Below are 20,589 nucleotides of genomic sequence, written 5' to 3' on the forward strand. Positions count from 1 at the left end.
ACCGATGTCCGGGGTAATTCTGTCCCTCACAAGATAACACGCGTCAGCAACAAAAATGATAAAATAAAGGCTTAAGCAGTGCAGCAAAAATATCAATTCCTCACGATGGTATCACGTTTTGTTTCGGCTTGATGTGTTTTCATTCTGTGGTCAAGTCAGGGCTGTGTCCAGACTTTTTTGACTGGGGTGGCCCAGATGGGGCCCTGACTTCTTTTTTTGCGAATAGCATAAAGTGAACTACAACAAACATCTATAGATAGAAGCCTGTGTTATAAATGATCAATGGAGTAAATTTACCTTATAAACAATTAAATGTAGGCTACAAATGAAAACAATACACATTTAAAAATACTCAACTAAAGAATGGTTTTCAGTTACGTCCGTCCCCTCATTGGACAGATCAATCATACTCATGATAATGAGATGCCACTAGGGGTAGCCAGTCAGAGTTTAGGGAGGCCAGTGCCCCCCCAGACAACCCCTCTAGAAATGCCCCAGTGACAGGCAGCTCTGAAAATACATATCTGAACTTTGAGTTACGTGGCCACCTATCTCACTGCCTGCCAAACTCCATTAACATTTTGCTCAGTTTTACTGTTACGAAAACGTTACTCCATCTATAACACTATTAATGATTTCTTATGACTCATAAACAGACACTCATGCAGTGAACATTCGGTATTAATATGAACTGCAATGTTTCCTTGATCTCTGATGACATATTGTGGTTACTTTATGATTAATTACAGTAATGGCTAAATTCCACCAGGCGTGGTTGCATCGCATTACCACTGCACCATGTCATTCGGAGCTGATTGCAGCCAATCTACGCAATGCTTGTGATTCCACCAGCAGCGCCTCAGCACGTCTCAAAAGTGGTTCTCTGCTTCAAATATGCACAGGATCTATTTTTGATGGATGCTGCATCAATAAGCACAGAGCAGATCGAACGGGAAGGAAGTCAGAGACAGAAGAGGCAGGGATGATCCAGTTAATTTTCAAAATAAAAGACCCTGTGCAGACTCACGATCGTAAAGACAGACAGAAATCAAACAGTTTAACCATGTAGTCTGCTTATCCATGGTAGAAGCACAAAGAGCAAGGAAAGTGGACCTAATCAATTAAATCTGAGCAAATAAACATGATCAGGCGGGTAAAACGCTGGTGATTTCCTTCTAGAACGCTGGTGGGCGCTGCAGCCGTGCAGAGGACCGATCAGAACTGTGGTGCAGATGTGCCGTGCTTAGTGGAATCAACTGGTTAGTCCTTTAAAGTTTTATTCACGTTATGTACATTCATATTTGGTGACACACTGTCTGACGTATTTTGCGTTTCTTTTGAATTATTGCAACAGGCGACCAAATTAATGCACCATAGCAAAATTAGAATTCTTATTCAGAATTGTGTGGACATTGTTGGCAAAATTTGAGATAACGTTAAACTTTTGGGCAGTTAAATGTTACATATAATACCTTTAATTGGAAGAAAAATGCTTCAGATGGCACCATTGATCGTAATGTGATGGTGACGAAGCTCTAAACTGCAAATCGTCATCATCATCATCTAAAAAATGATATGACATATATAGCATGGCACAGTCTGAAAAGAGTGTGTAAGAGAGTATAAGCTGATGGAGAATGAACAATACATCTTTTTGAAATGAAACTATAGTACGTGTTGTTTAGTGACGATTACACATTAATAAGCATGAATGATGTATAGCAGAGAAATTTCCATTTTCTTCTTATCAACAAGCTTTAGGGTCTTCCTCTCTCTTTGTGCTGCTTTCTCTCTCTCTCTCTCTCTCACACACACACACACACACATTGAGTGACAATGCTGAGGAGGGTCAAAGGAATCCATTATTCAGCTGTCAGGATATTTTTAGAAACACCCCGGTGACTTTGGAATTATTTATTAAGCGCCTGATAATTAAAACATGTACGTTTGGTTGGGAAACGCCGGCCAGAAATCTCAACGAGAGAAGCAGGGTGAGAGAGAGAGAGAGGCAGGGATCCCCCAGGGAAGCTCACTCTCTCTCCCTCTCTCTCTCTTTCTCTTGCTGTGCGTCTATATTTAACTCGACCACTGCAGCAGCTATTTAGCTCCTGCTGGAAACACATGCACGTGGGCGCATTTATCTACATACGTGCACTAACGTTCCCACACATGAAGCTACACACATGCATGCATACACATAGACAAAGGCAAAAACACACACAAACACACACACGCAGTCTTTACACATTTACTACTGCAGCAAAAAAAAAAAAAAAACAACCCACACTGAGGAGAGCAGGAAAACGCTCTCATTAATAATTCAGCCCTCACACCATCATATACACATTTGCCCGCTGTCTTACAACATGCTCACGTGAACAGACGCATGTGTGGCCACGCACACACGTACGCTCACACACACACATACACACACAGGAGAGTATCATCATTCAGTTGCTGTGTTTCACTCGCTCTCCACCTCCCCTCACACACACACTCCATTGGTTGCTTTTGATGCACTTCACACTGCATGTAAGAACAAAAACGGACACGGTAGCACAGCTCTGCGTGTGTGTCGCCTGTATGTGTGAAAGAGTGACAGAGCAACAAACAGCAGCAAAAAAAAAATGTAGATAGTGTTGGTCATTTAATATTTCTGCTTTCAAAATTAAGTTCACAAGGCTCATTTTGGAAGGCAGCGATGTTATAAGATAGCCTGCCTTCATGTTTTTTGGGGTAAGTCAGATATTTATGAATAGGGCAGTGTCCATTCAATGTCTTTTTTACATTGTCACAATGCCTTTTCTCGTGTCTTTTCACATCACTTAGTCTGTACTAGGGTTGCAGATGGTAAGCACTTTCCTTAATCGAACATTAACAATCAATTAAAGCTCAGTCTGAGCTTTATGTCCACAGCAACATGCTGCATATTCTCTGACAGCATTACATAGCTTATGAAACATGAAGATGTAAATATAAACTTGAATATCAGATAACATGTGGAGCATGCACTCTTAAAGTAAACTTTTTATTTGATAATAGAGATGCAGAGACAGTGTGCTACTTTCATGCACAAATGTTATAGAGAAGTCAGGTGGTGTATCATAAAGACAGAGGAAGTCTGTGTATGAAGAGTCAAACAAACACATGACTTTCATCCAAGAGACTGCAGTTCATGTCCCAAATAAGACAAAAAGTCAAAGTTGACTTGTTTGAAACGTTGAGTCTAACTAGATTTCAGCAAACAACTATTTGCATGCTCATGCATGTTCATGCATGTGAGTCCCTCTGTCTTCCCCAAGTCCATTTTCAACATGACAGCCTGCTGAGTAACTTCCTCATATTGTCTCATTTTATTTGTTTTATTTAAAAGAACAACATGCATTCATCAACACACACTTACACCTTAATGTTATTCTACTATAAGTTTCTGAAATGTTTTAGGTGAGGAATGGGTGATGCAGTAACAGAATCTTGGGTCATCTTTGATCAGCACTGTTTGATCTGAGTTTCAGGAGTCTCCATTAGAAAACAGAGCCAAAATGGTGGCCGCACAATATGTCCCTACAGCTAAACAGTGCACTAAAATATGTTTCTGAAAACATTTTAAGCCAGAAATAAGCAAACCTGCCTAACACTAAACTGTGACTGTTTCATAACATTACCCATGATGAAGCTCACCATGACGACAAAGGTCACACGACCACTGTTACCACATCCATTCACTGCATTACATGACTTACGTGAAAAGCTTAAAATGCATAAACATGATGTGTGAAATGTACTTAAAAGTGGCATGTTATTTACACCATCCCATAAAATCATGTTTACACTTGAGGATTTACATCCATTGCAGGTTGATGCATAAATGTACAACATTTTCAACTGTTATAACCTTTTCTATGAAGATTACTTTTATATTATTAAGATTCTTCTCCTCAGCTTGTATGTGCCCACATATTAATAAACACTTATATTTGCTCGCAACTGCATTATAATATGTTATAAATCATTTATGAGATATCTATAATACTTACAAAACATTAAAAGGGGGAATAAGAGTAAAGTGTTGCCATTGTTCCACAAGTTTTCTATTATATTTAGTTCATAAGAAATTGAAGAAATAGCTGCTCTTCTTGAGAATGTATAAAAATTTATGTCACAGGCCAATGACAAGCCAGAGAATTGTGTATTTGTTCAGTTAACAGTAGGATATTGCAATTTCAGCGTAGACCAAAACTGGTAATGCTGGAGTGCACTGGTTAAAGATACTGCGTATAGTGTATAAATTTAGGTCTCAAAATCATGAAAAAATGATCAGTTTTCTCTGCTCTGAAATGCTGGGGGCGTGTCCACTCTGCTGTCTCAGTGTCAAACACCACTACGACCTAAAAACCACCTGAAACATGGACGCTCCATCTAGCAGCTTTATTGGACATGTCTCAACATGTTTGAGCCACCAGAGCCAGAGGACGATGACAGGATGGTGCATTTTTCCTTTTGAGTCAGGTTGTTGGAACTGAAATGAGCCAAAAAGTACTGAACACAGAAATTGTGAGCAACAGCGACTATGTTCTAACATGTAAACGTTGATCCAAGTGCCACAAATTAATTTGGTATACTCTAATGTGATCGGATGTAATCTTGCATCTTTTTACATTTCTTAGGTCAGCTAACCTACCTGTGTTAGCCAATAATGTGGCATATGGATATGAATATTAATGACAATGTGCTCTGAATATAAAGATTGCATTTAGCATTTTTTGCCCAACAGATTTCTACCGTCTCTGTCTTGTGTCGTTCAGGAACAAACTGTGGACTCCCAGTTTAGACTCAGCAGCAGCTTGTCAGTCACACAGGATGATGATCTACTTGAGGGGACACAAAAATGGTGAGTAATGGTAAGTAATCATGAGGTAATGATGTGTTCCTAGTAACAGCTCAGTATGATGCACTACTTTACTCAGGGGAACACAAAAATAGAAACTAATATGTACATAATAGGACTTTATAAGGCATGATTAGTTATATCAAGTGTTACTTAACAGGCTTAGCACAGGTGCTGATGTGTCTTTTGTAAACACTTTTGTACCGTGTTGTGAAACCGGCTTGTTAAAGTTCATCCAGTGAAATTGCGCAGCTAGTTCATGGCTTTCTAATCTTTTTTTTGCAATCTTTAGATGTTCACTAGATGTTTTGTTTTTATGTCATTTTCATCATTGAGTCTTTCACATCATTTTTATCTTGTTGCATCTTTTACCTAATTTTTCATCTTGTTCCATCAGTCATGTGTACTACGCACTCATGGACCCACCAAGGAATTGTCTTTTCCATGTGTCATTGTCCCATCCATTTAGGTTTACATCAGTATTAATGTTGGGACGCGATGCACAATGATGCAAAATAAAAATCATTTGTAATTCCCCTCAAACGCATTAAAACTAAAGTAACAAGCCTGCTGTGCAAATGTAAGGAGTAGAAAGTACAGATATTTGTGTGAAAATGTCGGGAATAAAAGTTAAGTGAAGTCCAGATACTAGAAAAGTATTTGTACTTAGTTACTTGCCATCTCTGGTTTTGAGCTTGTCCTGTCACCACCAAGAGGCCCAAAAAAAGGCACTGACACCAGCTTCTGCCTCAACAAGTTGATGTGTTGAACTGGTCCCTGTTGTGCTGTACATACTGATTCTTCTCTTTTGGATTGTTTTTTATTCACACTCTCTAATCCTCCACCTCGCACACGATATCCATCTTTACACACACACACACACACACACACACACACTGAGGCTGAGCAATCGCTGACAGGTCGTTTCTCCCAGGACAGCTCCTCCCCTGTGCCACGGCCCATGTCCTGCTTAGTTCTGTTTAATATTGCAACAGACACGGAAAGACGTGAAGGAGGGATGGAGACATGAGCTGATGGAAAAGACGGGGGAGAAACGGAGTCATCGAGCGGCAATGGCTTGTGGGCTACTGAGCTTTCCTATAATACCTCAGTTCTGCTGCGGGGAAAACGATAAGAACTGGAGTAAGATTGAAGAAGAGGGGGGTGGAGAAAAAGGAAGCAACGTAAAGAAACAAAACAGACTCCTCGGCCTCTGTAGGGAGGTAAAAACCCCAACTGTGCCTGAATATCTCGCACTAAATTCATCTTTGTTCGGAAAGGTGAATTAAAACTAAAGCTCTATCAGTTTTCCCAGGAGCATTTTCCGCTGAATTAATCTAAAGGTGCGAGCAGCGGAGCTCTTCGCAGACCTTTGGGTGCTTTTGGGAAATCTGGCCCTCCTCTTGTTCTTTCCGCTCGAGGAAATATGCTGCTTAGTCTAGATTCTATGTGTAAAATGACCCCATTATTCACTTCCCCATCCAGGTGTGACATAACTGGGGGAGGATAGGAAGAAAGTCACCTATTATCAGGCAGCTGTTGATTCGCTAATGGCCCAAACCTACCCCGCTCCTTTTAGTCCATTTCTTACCCCGCTGACCTCATTACTGTCTGAAGTCTACCAAAATAACCATGTCATATCTGTTTGTCCACTTTTAAACCTACTTATGTTAAACTTTTTAGCATTTCAGTGGCAACCATTGTTGTTTTCCCATAACACAAAACCTGGCTTCAATGAGCCTGATGTTGGCGATCCTGGATAGCTGGTTTTAGCTGGTTTTCACCAGAAATATAAGTCTTATCCTTACCATGAATGGGGTGCTTAATATTATGTAATAATAATAATATTTTGAGGGAATTGTAATGCTGTCTGAAATAAGTTTTGTATTATAAAATAATGAGGAGATGTTCTTTAAGATCTTGTAGCACCACAATAAGTCTGTGTTCTGAGTTTGAAACACCAGAGAAAGATTTTATTAACCACCCAGCCAAATTTGATTGATTAAAATAATTGCTAAGTAATAAATGAAATGACCACTCCACTGTCTCAGTATCAAACACAACAATGACCTGAAAACAATCTGAAACATGAACACTCCCTCTAGCAGCTTTATTGGACGGGTCGAGACATGTTTGAGCCACCAGAGCCGGAGGACGGTGACAGAATGGTATTTTTTCTTCAGTGTCGAGTTGTTGGAACTGAAGTGAGCTGAAATGAACTACTGGGCTGATTTAGACTGAGAGAGTCGCTGAAGTTACGTTCATAACTGACCATCGGAAGCGTGAGGGTAGTGGGGAAGCGGTGCCATGTTTCAGGTCCACCCAAAAAATCCTGAACACACAAATCGGTCTACTAAATTTTGGCTACACTGAAATAATAGAGCTAAGAAAGAAAAAAGCATGCACCTGCAAAGGATACTTTAGCTAGTAACTAATTACTTTTATATGCAGTAATGGTAATGTAATTTACTTACTTTTGAGTGAAATAACTAGTAACTTTAACTAATTACTACATTTCACAGTATGAGGTAAGATGGACAGATGCTGTGTTGCTACCAGAGGAGTGCTGACTAAGATTACTGTATGGGACTAAACTGCAAAATAATAGATTTGTGTATATTTCTCACTTATCCCTGATCTGAATAACTCACAAGATTTGTTGTTAGTTACTTACACAAGTAAAAGTGTTTTGGCAGTAAAAAGAGATCTATGGTTGTAGGCAGGCAGTGAACCAAACTGATGCAAAGTATAACGAGAGGGATGATGCAATCTTTCAAAACTTGGAAATGCTTTGTTTTGCATCTGTTATTAGCACAGGTGCTTTGTCACCATACTGGATCTCACTAATGTTGACTAGTCTATGACAGACAACAGTTGTTATATTTCTTTTTTTTTTTTTTTATCAAAATGAATGCTGGTGACACATCCCTACTGTCCCTACCCAATTCTACGCCCTTGTTGATATGAATGTACCAGTAAAATATTAGGTACAATCAATATATTTCATTTGTTTTCTGCCAGAATAGGCTATCTTAGGCAATACACCATCCACTCCTAGTGTTAGAGTATTATATACATATTGTCAAATTTCCATTAAGAGTTCAAAATCATAGGTTTTCCATAACCTTAACAAAAGTTTTTGTTGCTTCCATATACCCGCAGAGAGGAGTCTGAACATGAACCCTAAAACTGTGGCGTCACAGCCCTGAACTTTGCTTGTCTGCTATCCACCCTGAGGTTCACCCTACGACTGCAACACAACACACACATAGTGTTTTCATTTTCTCAAGACATAATCTCTGAACATAATCCAAGCAGTGATTACAATTCACTAAAAACTTATTTGCTGCTGCAAATTAGTGCACACTTTCTGACTGTCTCTTCTGGAAGGCACCTGGCCAATCACTGCTTGATGTGGCTGTGCTTGTCAGATGTTGGTTTAATCATTATGTTGTTGAGTCTAAAAAGATTTAATACTCACAAGATCACCTGATCCTATCCTGAGTTGGACTGATGGAGCTTAGAGAAACATCTACACTGACAGGAACCCTGTCAGTATTTAAAAAAATAAATAATTTGCAATTAATATGCAGCTAAGATTTCCATTCATTAGTGTGTTAGTGTGGTAGATTATCTTTCTGTTTAAACCCACAGAGGCACAAAATGTTTCTGCTACTTCAATTATACCATCCCAGAACGTTCTGAGAGCACAAGAGAGTCACATTGTGGAGTTCTTTGAAAGGTAGTAGGACGTTATTAGGTGGACTTTCAGGGAACATTCAGGAACTTCTGGGAACATTTAGGGGACCATCACAGTGAGAAATTGTAGATTCACAAAATGTTCTGAGAATGGCCTCTTCTGCTGTTAAGGACCTTGGGCCCTATCTTACACTGATGTAAAAAAGCAAGGCACAATGGATTTAATTTATTCAGATATGTCCAAATCCACCTTTGTTGTCTTGTGCCAGGGGTGCAGGGGTATCCTGTCCTGTCCCGCCCTTTGCACCAGCAGCACACAGTGGGATACACCTATCAACTATGCCAAGTGCCCTGATTAAATCCCCGGCGAGTTTAGGCTAACCATGCAGTAAACCAATCTGAAGGTCGGCTCTCATCACCATTAAGAAGCAGCTGCACCAGGAGCAGAAACTGTGGCAGCATGCGCACCTCAGTGCCAGACACACACAACCGCACACTTTTAACTTCAATACTGAACATAAATAACAGTGTCTTGTGATTATGGAAACGTATTTGTGTCTCAGCCAAATCTCTTATGCAGACAGACCAACTGCGCCATAGACTTTGCGCTTTGACCAGGTTTTAGCTGGCCTAAAGCGTGGTCTTAACCTCTGTGCGCTGAGCACAGGATACCAAATTCGCCAGCCCACACCTTCGTTTTGTCTTCATTTTTAGACCTCCCACCCACAGACCAAGTGCAAGTTCATTTGCTATCTTGCAGAACGTGGCAAAAAGAGCAACTGCACCAGTGTAAGATAGCAAAGTCACCTGCGCCACCAGTGCAACGGCTTTGCGGCAGGTATAAGACAGGGCCCACTGTCTTAAAATGTTCCAAGAATGTTCCCGGGTGGTCCCGACAAGTTCTCTAGAGGAGAGGGATGTTATTTGGTGGAGTTGGAACAATGGATATTCTGGTAACGTTTAGAAGACCATTACCATAGGACATTGCCTCTAGGTCTCTACAATGTTCCCATGTTTGCAGAACCTTTAGTAACATTAGAGGAACGTTCAGAAGACCAACCTATAATGTCCCATTTAGGTCCTTCCATCATGTTCCCAGATGACCCACTTAGACCCATATGTATACATTCTTCAACAAAGTCTTAAGTGAAACGTTCTCATATGACCGACAAGGGAACGTTCTTTTCCTCCAAAATGTTAAGTCTTTGATAAGCAACACTTATATAACCAAAGGAGAAAGTTTCCCAACATTCCCAATGTTGTCAATGTTCCCCATTCATCACCTTTAGAGAACTTTTTTGGGAACATTACACAAGGTCCCCAGGATGTCACCTATTACATGGGTTCCACCATATTCTTTTTAGTAATTCTTTTAATAAATGAAAGAAGTTTCTGTTGCTTTTTATGGCTACTATGGATGAGAGGAATGACTACAGCAACAAATAATTCTTTGATCATGTGGGCATACAAGTATACTGTTGTAGGACAGGCTTCAAAAAAGAGGTGAATCTTTCCTTTAACCTGCTCTAGAGTGGGTTAGCTGTGCTGTGTGCTGTAGGTTACCATGGTGATCTACCACCGTTAAAAGTGAGCCAGCTTTGTGACATGTGAGTCGAGCCCGTAGCTGGATAACCCACAAATCTTGCCGTGTGATACAGTACGGGCCCCTGCTGCAGGGTTTTGCAATCAATTCCTCCTGGATTTGTAACAGCAATGCAGCAGCAGTGCAGCATGCATGTACTGTAAAAACCTGGAGCATTTTACCTCTGGTTCAGCCTCTTTTGCAGACTCTTTCTTGGCTTAGTTTTGCTTCGCTGTTGACCCATAGCTTTTCCAGCAGTTGCACCGTCAGTTGTAAACCTGTATTTAAGTCAATATTGCCTCATTTTGGCCTGCAGCCACTCGTTATTGCCAGCTGTTATGAGTGGCATCTTATAGTCCGTTTCAAGTGCATTAATCTTGTTCATATTTGGTCAGTTCAGTGTACATAGAGGCCAACTTTGGCCCATTTTCAGCTCATAGAGGCCAAGACACACTGTGTCACTTTGCTCTGCCAGGAGGCCTGCATCCCAGGGTTTTGGCCAAGGTTCCATTTTTTTCCCTCCCATCTCTTATTTGGACTTTACTAAACCCATTAGTTCACCCCAGACATTTGTCATAGTGGCCATATTGATACGAAATAGTAGGGGTTACCGATAATACTAATAAAGTGATAGTTTGGATTGTGGGGTTGTATGAGGTACCTATCCATACACAATGTATTACCTACAGTAGATGGTGGTTGACATGCTCCCAGTCTGAAGAAGCAGAGAGGAGTACCAGCTTAGAAGCTAAGCAAGGTACAATATCAGTTTAAGAGTAAGTCTTGCTCAACCAGACTCCATTGGCAAAATCAGTAATTTTACCTTCCGTAACACAAGAGTTTCTGGTCTACTGCTGCCTTGATCAGTTAGTTAGTTTGCGTCATTGTGTGACTTCAGGGCTCGAGGCAGCAGTAGACCAGCACCTCTAGTGTTCTGACTGAAAAATTACTGATTTTGTCAATGGAATTTGGTTGAGTGAGAGAGCACAATTTTAGACTTATTTAACAGCGGTTTCTCCTGGGAAATGGCTATCTGATGGGAAGGTACAAGTGTATAAATATTCCAAATATAGCATACACTTAAAGTGAGGTAGATTTTTTTTTACATGGGCCTTTTTTAAGTGGCTAAAATTCAACTGGACAAACCATTCACCTATAATTCTTACACGAAGTTACACCACTAAAATAGCTGTCCTATGTTCATGTTCAAACTTTACTTTGAGCTGACATGAGGGTGACTAGATAATGACACAGTTTTCATTGGATGAACATTTCTTCACCCTCCTGTTGCAGTAGCATGCTAGCAGAGAACCACAACCAGAGCCCAAACTGCTCCCTAATTGACACTTTTGGTCCATTTGGCCTAAATCTAGGCCACCAGCGGTTCAAATTGGCCCTTACTGTATTTTCCGCGGTACACTCTGTCACTGCGCAGTGCCAGGAGACCTGCTGCTACACCCAGCAGGGCAGAGTGGATGATTAAATGATCATCTCCAAGGTGGTGAACAGCATTAGGCTGTCTGCCAAGCCTATTAGACAACTTACCTCCACCACACATCACACGCAGCCACTGGAAGGACAGTGAAACCTTCTGAAGTTTCACAAACTCTGACATGTCCTCGCAAATTAGAGGGTAATGCAGATATGAGTCTAGTTTGAGAATAAAAATTAGTGATGCACTTTATTGCAGTCAGCACTGATGTGGGAGGTCACAAATGTCAAAATCAAGAAGATATGCTCTTACTTTCTGAAATTCTTAGTTAGGAAGAAAAAAGTTTCCATTTTAAATAATTTCTGCTTACACTAAATTGAAATTAGACCGAGAGAGTCGCTGAGAGAGTCGCTGAAGATACTGTACGTTCATAACTGGCTGCTAGGGAGGGTGAGGTTAGGGGGAGGCGGTGTTCTGCGTGTATCGGTTTGTGGGGCTTATATAGTGTTTGGCCCCGGCACATCATCAAGCCATACTTCAGGTAAACCCAAAAATCCTGAGCATGGAAATCGTAAACAACAGTTTTAACAGTGATTTTTCTTCCTTTAAAGGATTGCTAATTTTATTTAAAGTTTTAGTCACTCATGTTTTGTCATGTTTACCGACCTCTTTCCTCACTCTTTGTCGTATCATCAGAGATGATGCCATTTGCAGGCAATCAACTTAACTATTACCGTGAATAAAATAATGTATTTCTCTGGGTTTTAACTTTATTGGAAACATTTGGGACAATGTAAATATGCAGCTCAACAAAGTATATTATGTTTAAATAAATGGTCTGAATGCTTCTTCCAGCACAGCTTTTTACCAGTGTTTCTCTTGATTAATGGTTTGTAGGAGGACCCGGGCTCAGTTCCTGTTAAGTCATGAAAATTTTGCTAAAAAGAGTAAAATCTGTACCTCTGCTATTCTGTCTGATTCGTGCTGATTGTAGAGCACCAAACCTTTTCAACACACTCGGCAGAACAGAGGACAGAGTGGGCAGATGAGGATGAGAAAAAGAACAATACAGAAAGAAAAAAAAGTGCTGATCTCCCTCTCTCTCTTTCTCTCTGTGTGTGTCTCTCCCTCTCTCCCTCCCTCCCTCTCATTCAGTATGCTGACTGTTTCTGTACAGAAAACTGACTCCCACGCTATTCTGCCTGGCCTATTTATCACATTGATCAGCTTATAAAGAAGTCGGATGTACACAGGAGGCTCGCTAGAAATGCGCGTATGTGAGAAATCATGATTTCTTGCACCTTCTGGCAGATACATGATGCTCCCACTACTCAGAGGTTAAGTTTTGCTGACATGACCATTTTACTCGCTTGGCCTCGTAACATCTGATCACCATAGATTTCACTGTTATTTTATTTAGGCCCTTTTTTTTCTCACACAATCTGTTGAGTAACAGCACTGGAAATCTGAAGAAACAGTAGCAATATTTGGAACAAAATTCATAATGTTCCTGTGTGGGTTGAACAAGTCAGAACAATCTGATAATATGAGCAAGGAAAGAAAGGAGAGCTGAAATTATTACTTGATTATTCGATTAGTTGATTGCCAGACAATAATCTGCAGCTTCTGTCAGAACTGATTAATAGTTTAAAAGAGAAATATGTAAGACATTTACTATTATAAATCATAAAATGATTATAATATGCCATCAGAGATTGAGGGGACATGCAAAATTACAATACTAGCTTGTCCAACAACAACACTACAGTCAGTATGTTCTTTGACATTTCCATTCCAGTGTGAAACACCTGTTTAGAGTAAGTAAGTGACTGTTTATGAGTTTATGAGAAATCATTAATAATCTTTTAGAAGGAGTAGATGTTTATAACTATTAAATTGAGCAAAATGTTAATGGAGTTTGGCAGGCAGTCACTGAACTCCAACTCCACAGTGTGTATTTTCAGAGCAGTGGGCTTTTGTTTTCTTAACTTTACACTGACAGACAAGTGACAGTTATAAACAAGCTGATCAACTTACGGTGCAGGACTCATCATCGCTTGTCATTGTCAAAGTAAAATTATTACATTTTCATTCTATTTTCATGGCATTCTATCCCTGATTTTATGTCAAGTTTATGTTTTTTTTTAATATACACTTAGTGCATGTCATTTCTTTGCACTTTCGTGAGTTTATGCAGCTACCGTAGTTTCTCCTACACACCTGGAAGGGGAGAGTGCAATCTGGAAGATCACTGCTAGATGTCACTAACACAGATGTCACACACTGGTCCTTTAAGCAAAAACAGCAAAAGCGCTCCCATCCCAGCTTCTTATCTTCATCTTCTGTGATAGTAAAGTGAATATTTTTTAGTTTTGGTACATTGGTTGGACAAAACATTACATTTTAAGGCTCAGGGACCTTGTGATGGGTATTTTTACCATTTGCCCACTGTTTTTCAGTTATAATCTATATATAATCTAAAATAATCTCTAGATTAATAAGGAATATAAATGCTAGTTTCATCCCTACAGGACACCTTAACATCTGAGGTTGTATTTTCATTAATTCAATTAAGACTGCAACCAGCAATCATTTTCATAATCAGTTAATCTGCTGATCATCTTCACAATTAAGCGATGAATTGTTTAGTCTATAAAATGTCACAAAAATTGTGAAAAATGCTGATCATCATTTCCCAGAACCCAAACTGAGTCCAATAAATAACAAAGAAAAGCAGCAAATCCTCCCATTTAAGAAGTTGGAACCAGCAAATGTTTGACATCTTTGCTTGAAAAATGACTGAAACGATTAATCCATCATCAAAATATTTGGCATCTTATTTTCTCCTGACCTAATAATCAATTATTTGATTAATTGTTGCATATCTTTGATATTTGCGAGTTTCCTTCATCATCTTTGGCAGTAAACTAAATATCATTGAATTTTGGAATGTTAATCGGCCAAAAGAAAACATTTTATGGCTTCAGGAACTTATAATGGACTTTTATTTTTTTATTATTTGTTGACACCCTATTTTGTGAACAATGTCTTATTCCAAAAAAATAACAATCTGAAGATTAATGATGAAAATAGATGTCAGTTCACCACCATACAATGGCATAAGGTGGTTACGACGGGCCCCTGGTCCATGCTAGTTATTAGTTATGAAGCACGCACGCACACACACACACACACACACACACACACACACACACACACACACACACACACACACACACACACACAGTTGGGTGTATATACTGTATATCTTACCAATAGCTTATTGTATTGGGAAAGTAGAGAGATCAGAGAAAAAGCTATAAAGCTATAAATATCACTCTGACAGTCAAATTTGTCACATGATCAAATGAAGACTTGGCATTGGACAACATGAACATGGATATTACTCTGTAATCATCATTGCATATCTGTATATGAAAAAATACTGTATAAAATAAGAAAATATTCATTTTATTTAATAGTTTTATTTATGGTTTATTTATAAGTATAACCTGGAATATACATATAACCTGGAGTAAGTATTTATAAGTATGTGACTATTTTGGCAATAAAAAAGAAAAGAAAACCACGATGGAGATGGGTTTGCTTTTCAATGGTTTATATAGCAAATTCAGTCATTTTTCATTTAATCTGAGTTTTACTTTGAACACAATCATATTTCTGAGGTGTCAGTCTGAATCACTTGCTAAGGGCCCATTTCTCACCTAACACATTATTGGAGGATCCGTTTCCTCAAGGGGCTCCCCCACCCCCCACTCCAGAGCTCAATGGCAGCTGCACTGCCTGCTCTATATTATATACACCCCTGACTACATGACATTTGAGGATGGACTTTTAGTGATCAAATGGAACCTGAATTGGATACATATTTAATATCTGGTGCCAGTAGTTGACAAACCATAATGTCATGCCTGATGCTTTTAACAACACCATCTCCAAGAGTGTCTCAGCTCCTGCACTAATCTGAACTGAACCATGGAAGTGACCATTTGTAGCCTAAAATTTCAAGATATTCACCTGAAGGTACCGGTATGTCCAGATTGTGTGTTGTGAAGCCAACCTTTATCCCCAATCATGCCTACAAACTGTAATCCACCCACAGGAGCAGGAGGCAAAACACCAGCACGGTGAAATCAGTAATCCAATCGACCTGGAATCATCACCTCAAAATAGCAGTGCGGCCCTCGCAGTCACGGGGGGGGATGGATCCACAACTCCACTGCATCGTACATCACATCACACACCGCGTCGTAGCCTATACGATGAGCTGAAACGGCTGAATGAATGACATTTGCATTTCATCAGCGTAAAGCTATGATCCTGCTGCCGCTGCTGCTTTCTTTAGAGATGCAGTGGTGTATCCTCAGAATATCAATGGTAGCAGGGGAGCTCCGGGCCTCTTATTGCTTTCAGCGGCGTGAATAATCGCTCAAATGTGTTCCTACTGTCTCAGTCCTGTTGTTGCAGGAATGGAAAATCTGTACAACACTCCTAATTAACTGTAACAAGACGTGGCCTATACCCTTTAGACTACAGCGTATTGATTCCAGGGAAGTGAAGGACAATGAAACTGCTGCACACACACCTTTCACCTTATTTCTACACGGGCAAGAAGTTACACACTCATCCTATGATGTTTCTATAGGAACGTGAGCCAGTAATACCTAATACACTGACCTCAGGAGTCCGTATTGATGTTTGATGGCCACTACAATAGCGTGGGAATTTGTGCTTTTATATATGCAGCATGCAGTTGTTTTTATCATCTGGGGGGGGGTCTGTTTTTTGTTTTTTTTTGTCTTATCCCACTGTCCCTCCTGTGTGAATAACAGAGACCAACAGATTTTTGTCTGATCATCATAAGGCTCTTTCTATAGCTAGAAGCCCTGTGTTCATTGCTGCACATGCATTTTTGTTTTTAAATGTAACGATGCCTGCATGTACCGTCCCTCTCAATAAAAAAACATAAGAAGAATGTATTCTAAAGCTTCAAAGTTTAATTGATAAATTGATTAGTTGCCAGCTATTAAATTAATTGGCAATAGAGCCTGATCGATATATCAGTTGCCCGATATTATCAGCCTGATATTGACCTATTATATTGTTCTATATCAATATTGGTGTATATGCTGTCCAAAATTAAAATGTTTTTTAACAGATTATGATATTATGATATTTATAGGCAGAATTTTATGCATATTTCTTTTTAGAATTATTTTAAAAAAGTTTACTGTCTCAGTGCCCTGATATCATGTTGGAAAATAAAGTTTATTTTAAAACTGTTATATGTCCTGCCTCCATGACATATGTTGGTCACAAGTTTTGATGGATCATTGCAAAGGAAAAGTGTTTATTCTATATTCTGTATAAAGAATATTGGTTTATTGGAATTTCTTTTATGCCCTGATATTTGTACTGGTAACAGCCCCCCAAAAAACCAGCATCAGTCAGGCTGTAATCGCCAACTATTTTGATAAGTGAAAACAGTCATATTTCTCTGATTTAAGAACATTTCCTCTGTCAGTAAGCTGAATAACTTCAGGTTGTGGATAAAATAACAGATCTGAAGACGTCATATTTGGCTTTGGGAAACACTGATCAACATTTTTCACCATTTTCAGCTAATCGTTTATCGAGAAAATAACCTACAGATAAGTTGACAATGGAAATTATGACTGCAACTGATGATTATTTCCATTATTGATTGATATGACAGTTATTTTCTTGATTAATAGATTGATCATGTAGTCTGTAAAATGTCTTTGAAAAATGCTCTTCACAATTTCCATCGGTCAAAGTGACGTCTTAAAATAGCTTCTTTTCTTTGCTTCTTCTTCAGTCCACAACCCAAAGACTCTTCATTTACTGACAGAAATGACACAGAAAAGCAATACATCTTCATATTTAAGAAACTGGAACCAGCAAATGTTTGACATTTGACATCAAAATAGTTAGCAATCAATTTTGTTATGATCAATTAATCAAATAACTCTATGGAAAATAATGGTTACTTTCAGCACTGATGCATTCATTAAAACTAGCAGAACCAACACTCTGATGCCTGGCTGCCTGCTGCAGGGTGGCTATTGGTGCAAATACAACAAACAGGAGGGTCAAATGAGTTTTTTGCTATAATTCAAGGCCTTCATTTTTGAGGAGGAATGAATTCTAGAGGTGCAATTATTAGTCAATGAATCGATTAGTTGTCATCTTGATTGCGGCTTCTTAAATGTGAATATTTTCTGATTTCTTTACTCCTCTATGACAGTAAAGTGAATATCTTTGGGCTGTGAGTAAAACAACACATTTGAGGACGTCATCTTTGGATTTGGGAAAAACTGATCAACATTTTTCACCATTTTCTGACATTTTGTTAGACCGGACAACCAATCAATTGATTGAGATGATAATCGGCAGACTATTCTTGATAATCCTCACTTGCAGCTCTGTGCATTCATTAATAATGTTATGTTTCATCTTTAAATGATGACATACAGCAGCACCAACACTCTGATGCCTGGCTGTTCACTGCAACACATGAACATCAAGAGGGTCAGCTGAGTTCTGGGTGGGTTTTGCTTAATACCAGGGCCCAATGCATTCTAGAGCTGCAATGATTAGTCAATTAATCATTCAGTTGTCAACTATTGAATTTAATTTTTTAAAGAAATAGATGGGGAAAAGGTTCCCTGATTTCAGTTTCTCAAAGGGGAATATTTTCAGATCTTTACTCCTCTATGACAGTAAACTGAATATCTTTGTGCTGTGCGTTGGGAAACACTGACCAACATTTTCCAACTATTTTCCATCACATAATGGACCAAACACCTAATTGATTGATCAAGAAAATAACTGCCAATGAAAATAATTGGTAGTTGCAGCTTCATATTAAATTAATCAGCAACTATTTTGATAATCGATTAATTGGTTTGAGTCATTTCTCAGAAAAAGTCATTCTTGAACGTGAATATTTTCTGGTTTCTTTACTCAGTAAACTGGTTGTCTTTGGGTTGTGGACAAAAACAAGACATCTGAGGACGTTGATCAACATTTCTGACATTTTGTTAGACCAAACAACTGATCGATTAATTAGAAAATAATCGATAGGTTCATCCACAATGAAAATAATGGTTACTTGCAGCCCTAATGCGTGATTGGAAACGTTATGTTTCATGTTTCAGTGATGATCCACAGCAGCATCAACATCTGGCGCCTGGCTGCCTGCTGCAAGGTGGCTATTGGTGCAAATACATGAACAACAGGAGGGTGAGTTGAGTTTTGGGTGGTTTTTTTCTTAATTCCAGTGCCTTCATTTCTTTTTTTTTTCATCTGTGTGACCAAAACGGCGAAACCCAGTGTGTTGTGTGTGTGTGTGACAGTGGTTGTGAGGGCGCCTACCGCACAGCAGCTGCATCCAGGCGCAGGTCTTGTAAACGGTGGAGGTGTTGCAGAAGAAGAAGAGCGCCATGCAGGCGATGCAGCTGAGGATCAGCACCATGGACAGCAGCACGAACACCGAGGCCGCCTTGAAGGCTCCGGACGGGATGGAGCTGAAGTCGGAGAAGCTGCCCACGCAGGTGAGCTCCCGGCTGGGCGACGGCCCGGTGCCCACGCAGTAGTGGAAGAGGCCGAAGTAGCCGGCCTGCGGCGTGTTGACGCTGTCGCCGATCCAGTAGGGCTGGATGAACACCACCACGTTGACGATGGCGAAGCAGATGGTGAAGATGGCCCACAGCACCCCGATGGCCCGGGAGTTGCGCATGTAATTGTCATGGTAGATCTTGGAGGCTTCTTGGGAAGGCAACATGTTTGGTCGTGTTTTTTTGTTTTTTTTCTTTCCTTCCTTATATCTCTCTCTTTCCACCCCCGTCCTCCTCCTCTTTAAGAAAAATGTAAATCTTTAAAAAAAAAACAGACAGCTCCACACCCTCACTGAAAAGATATTTTTTTTCTTTTCCTTCTTTATATCAAAGCTTTCCTGCGCTGAAATTCTCCCGCTTTGGCTGTTTCTTAAAGGCTATTAAACGGGCCTACATAAGCACACGATACACATGTAACCTGCAAATATGTGTATGATATGACAAGACTAAACATTGTAAAAATGAATGCTACATTGAAGCAATACAAAAAAAATCATAGCCTACCTATACCACTAATGAATAATTTACCAAGACCAGTGATTCAACATTGCTGTCTAAGGCTCGTTTCCTTGGGGCTACACCATGAATGATTTAAAAAACCCATCCAAATAGGATTCTCTTTATTTCACAGTGGTCGGGTGGAGGGGTGGGGGGGGGGTTAAAGCTGTTTTTCATCCTCATCCATCAGTCCACGGCTATCTTCTTCAGGATGTCCTTTATTACCATCCGTGAGATGAGATGTTGCCTGTAGCGCCAGCGGTGGACCCCGTTTTTACCTTCCGAGGCATCCGTGGGGTGCTTCCCCTTCCTTCTCCCTCTGCTCGCCCTCACTGTCCACGCAGCATGTGGAAAAATCAAACAGGGTGAATGGAGAACGGAAAAAAAAAGAAAAAAAAAGAAAAATCGAGAAACAGGCTTTCAACGCGGACCCCTCTGTCAAATTTCAACAGTCCTTTCTCGTAAATCCGACATCCTCCACCGCCTCGACTCCATTATCATCATGGTTTTTGTCGTAGCCTTTATCCAGTATGTCTCCTCTCTCTCTCTCTCTCTCTCTCCCTCTCTCTCCCTCTCTCTCTCTTTCTCTCTTTCTCCGTCCTCCTCCTCCCGTTCCTCTGCGCGCCCCCCGGAAGATGCTGATGTTGTACTGATGACAGCGATGGAGCGCGTTCACGTGCGCAGGCACGACAGCAGCAGCAGCAGGGACATTTGCATCAGAGCGCGTCTCCGCCTCCTGTTCACCTTGAATTTGAAATTAGATCAACAGATATTCGCTCACGTTTGGAAAAAAAACAATGAACGCTTGTATGAGAAGCGCCTCAGAGTC

The 20,589-nt window shown here is 40.0% G+C and overlaps 1 protein-coding gene across 1 annotated transcript in view; it reads right to left on the bottom strand.

The window, feature by feature from the left end:
* The window catches only part of LOC146325658 (LHFPL tetraspan subfamily member 4 protein-like), a 37,744-nt gene extending 17,434 nt beyond the window's left edge, over positions 1 to 20,310 (bottom strand). Inside the window, exon 1 of the mRNA XM_084721789.1 lies at positions 19,021 to 20,310. Coding sequence (XP_084577915.1) covers positions 19,021 to 19,429 — 409 coding nt within the window. The 5' untranslated portion in view covers positions 19,430 to 20,310. The remainder of the gene's footprint in view (positions 1 to 19,020) is intronic.
* Between the last annotated feature and the right edge of the window lie 279 nt (positions 20,311 to 20,589).

Source organism: Lutjanus erythropterus, chromosome 6, assembly GCF_056507025.1.
Source record: "Lutjanus erythropterus isolate fLutEry1 chromosome 6, fLutEry1.hap2, whole genome shotgun sequence".
Taxonomy (NCBI): Eukaryota; Metazoa; Chordata; class Actinopteri; order Lutjaniformes; family Lutjanidae; genus Lutjanus; species Lutjanus erythropterus.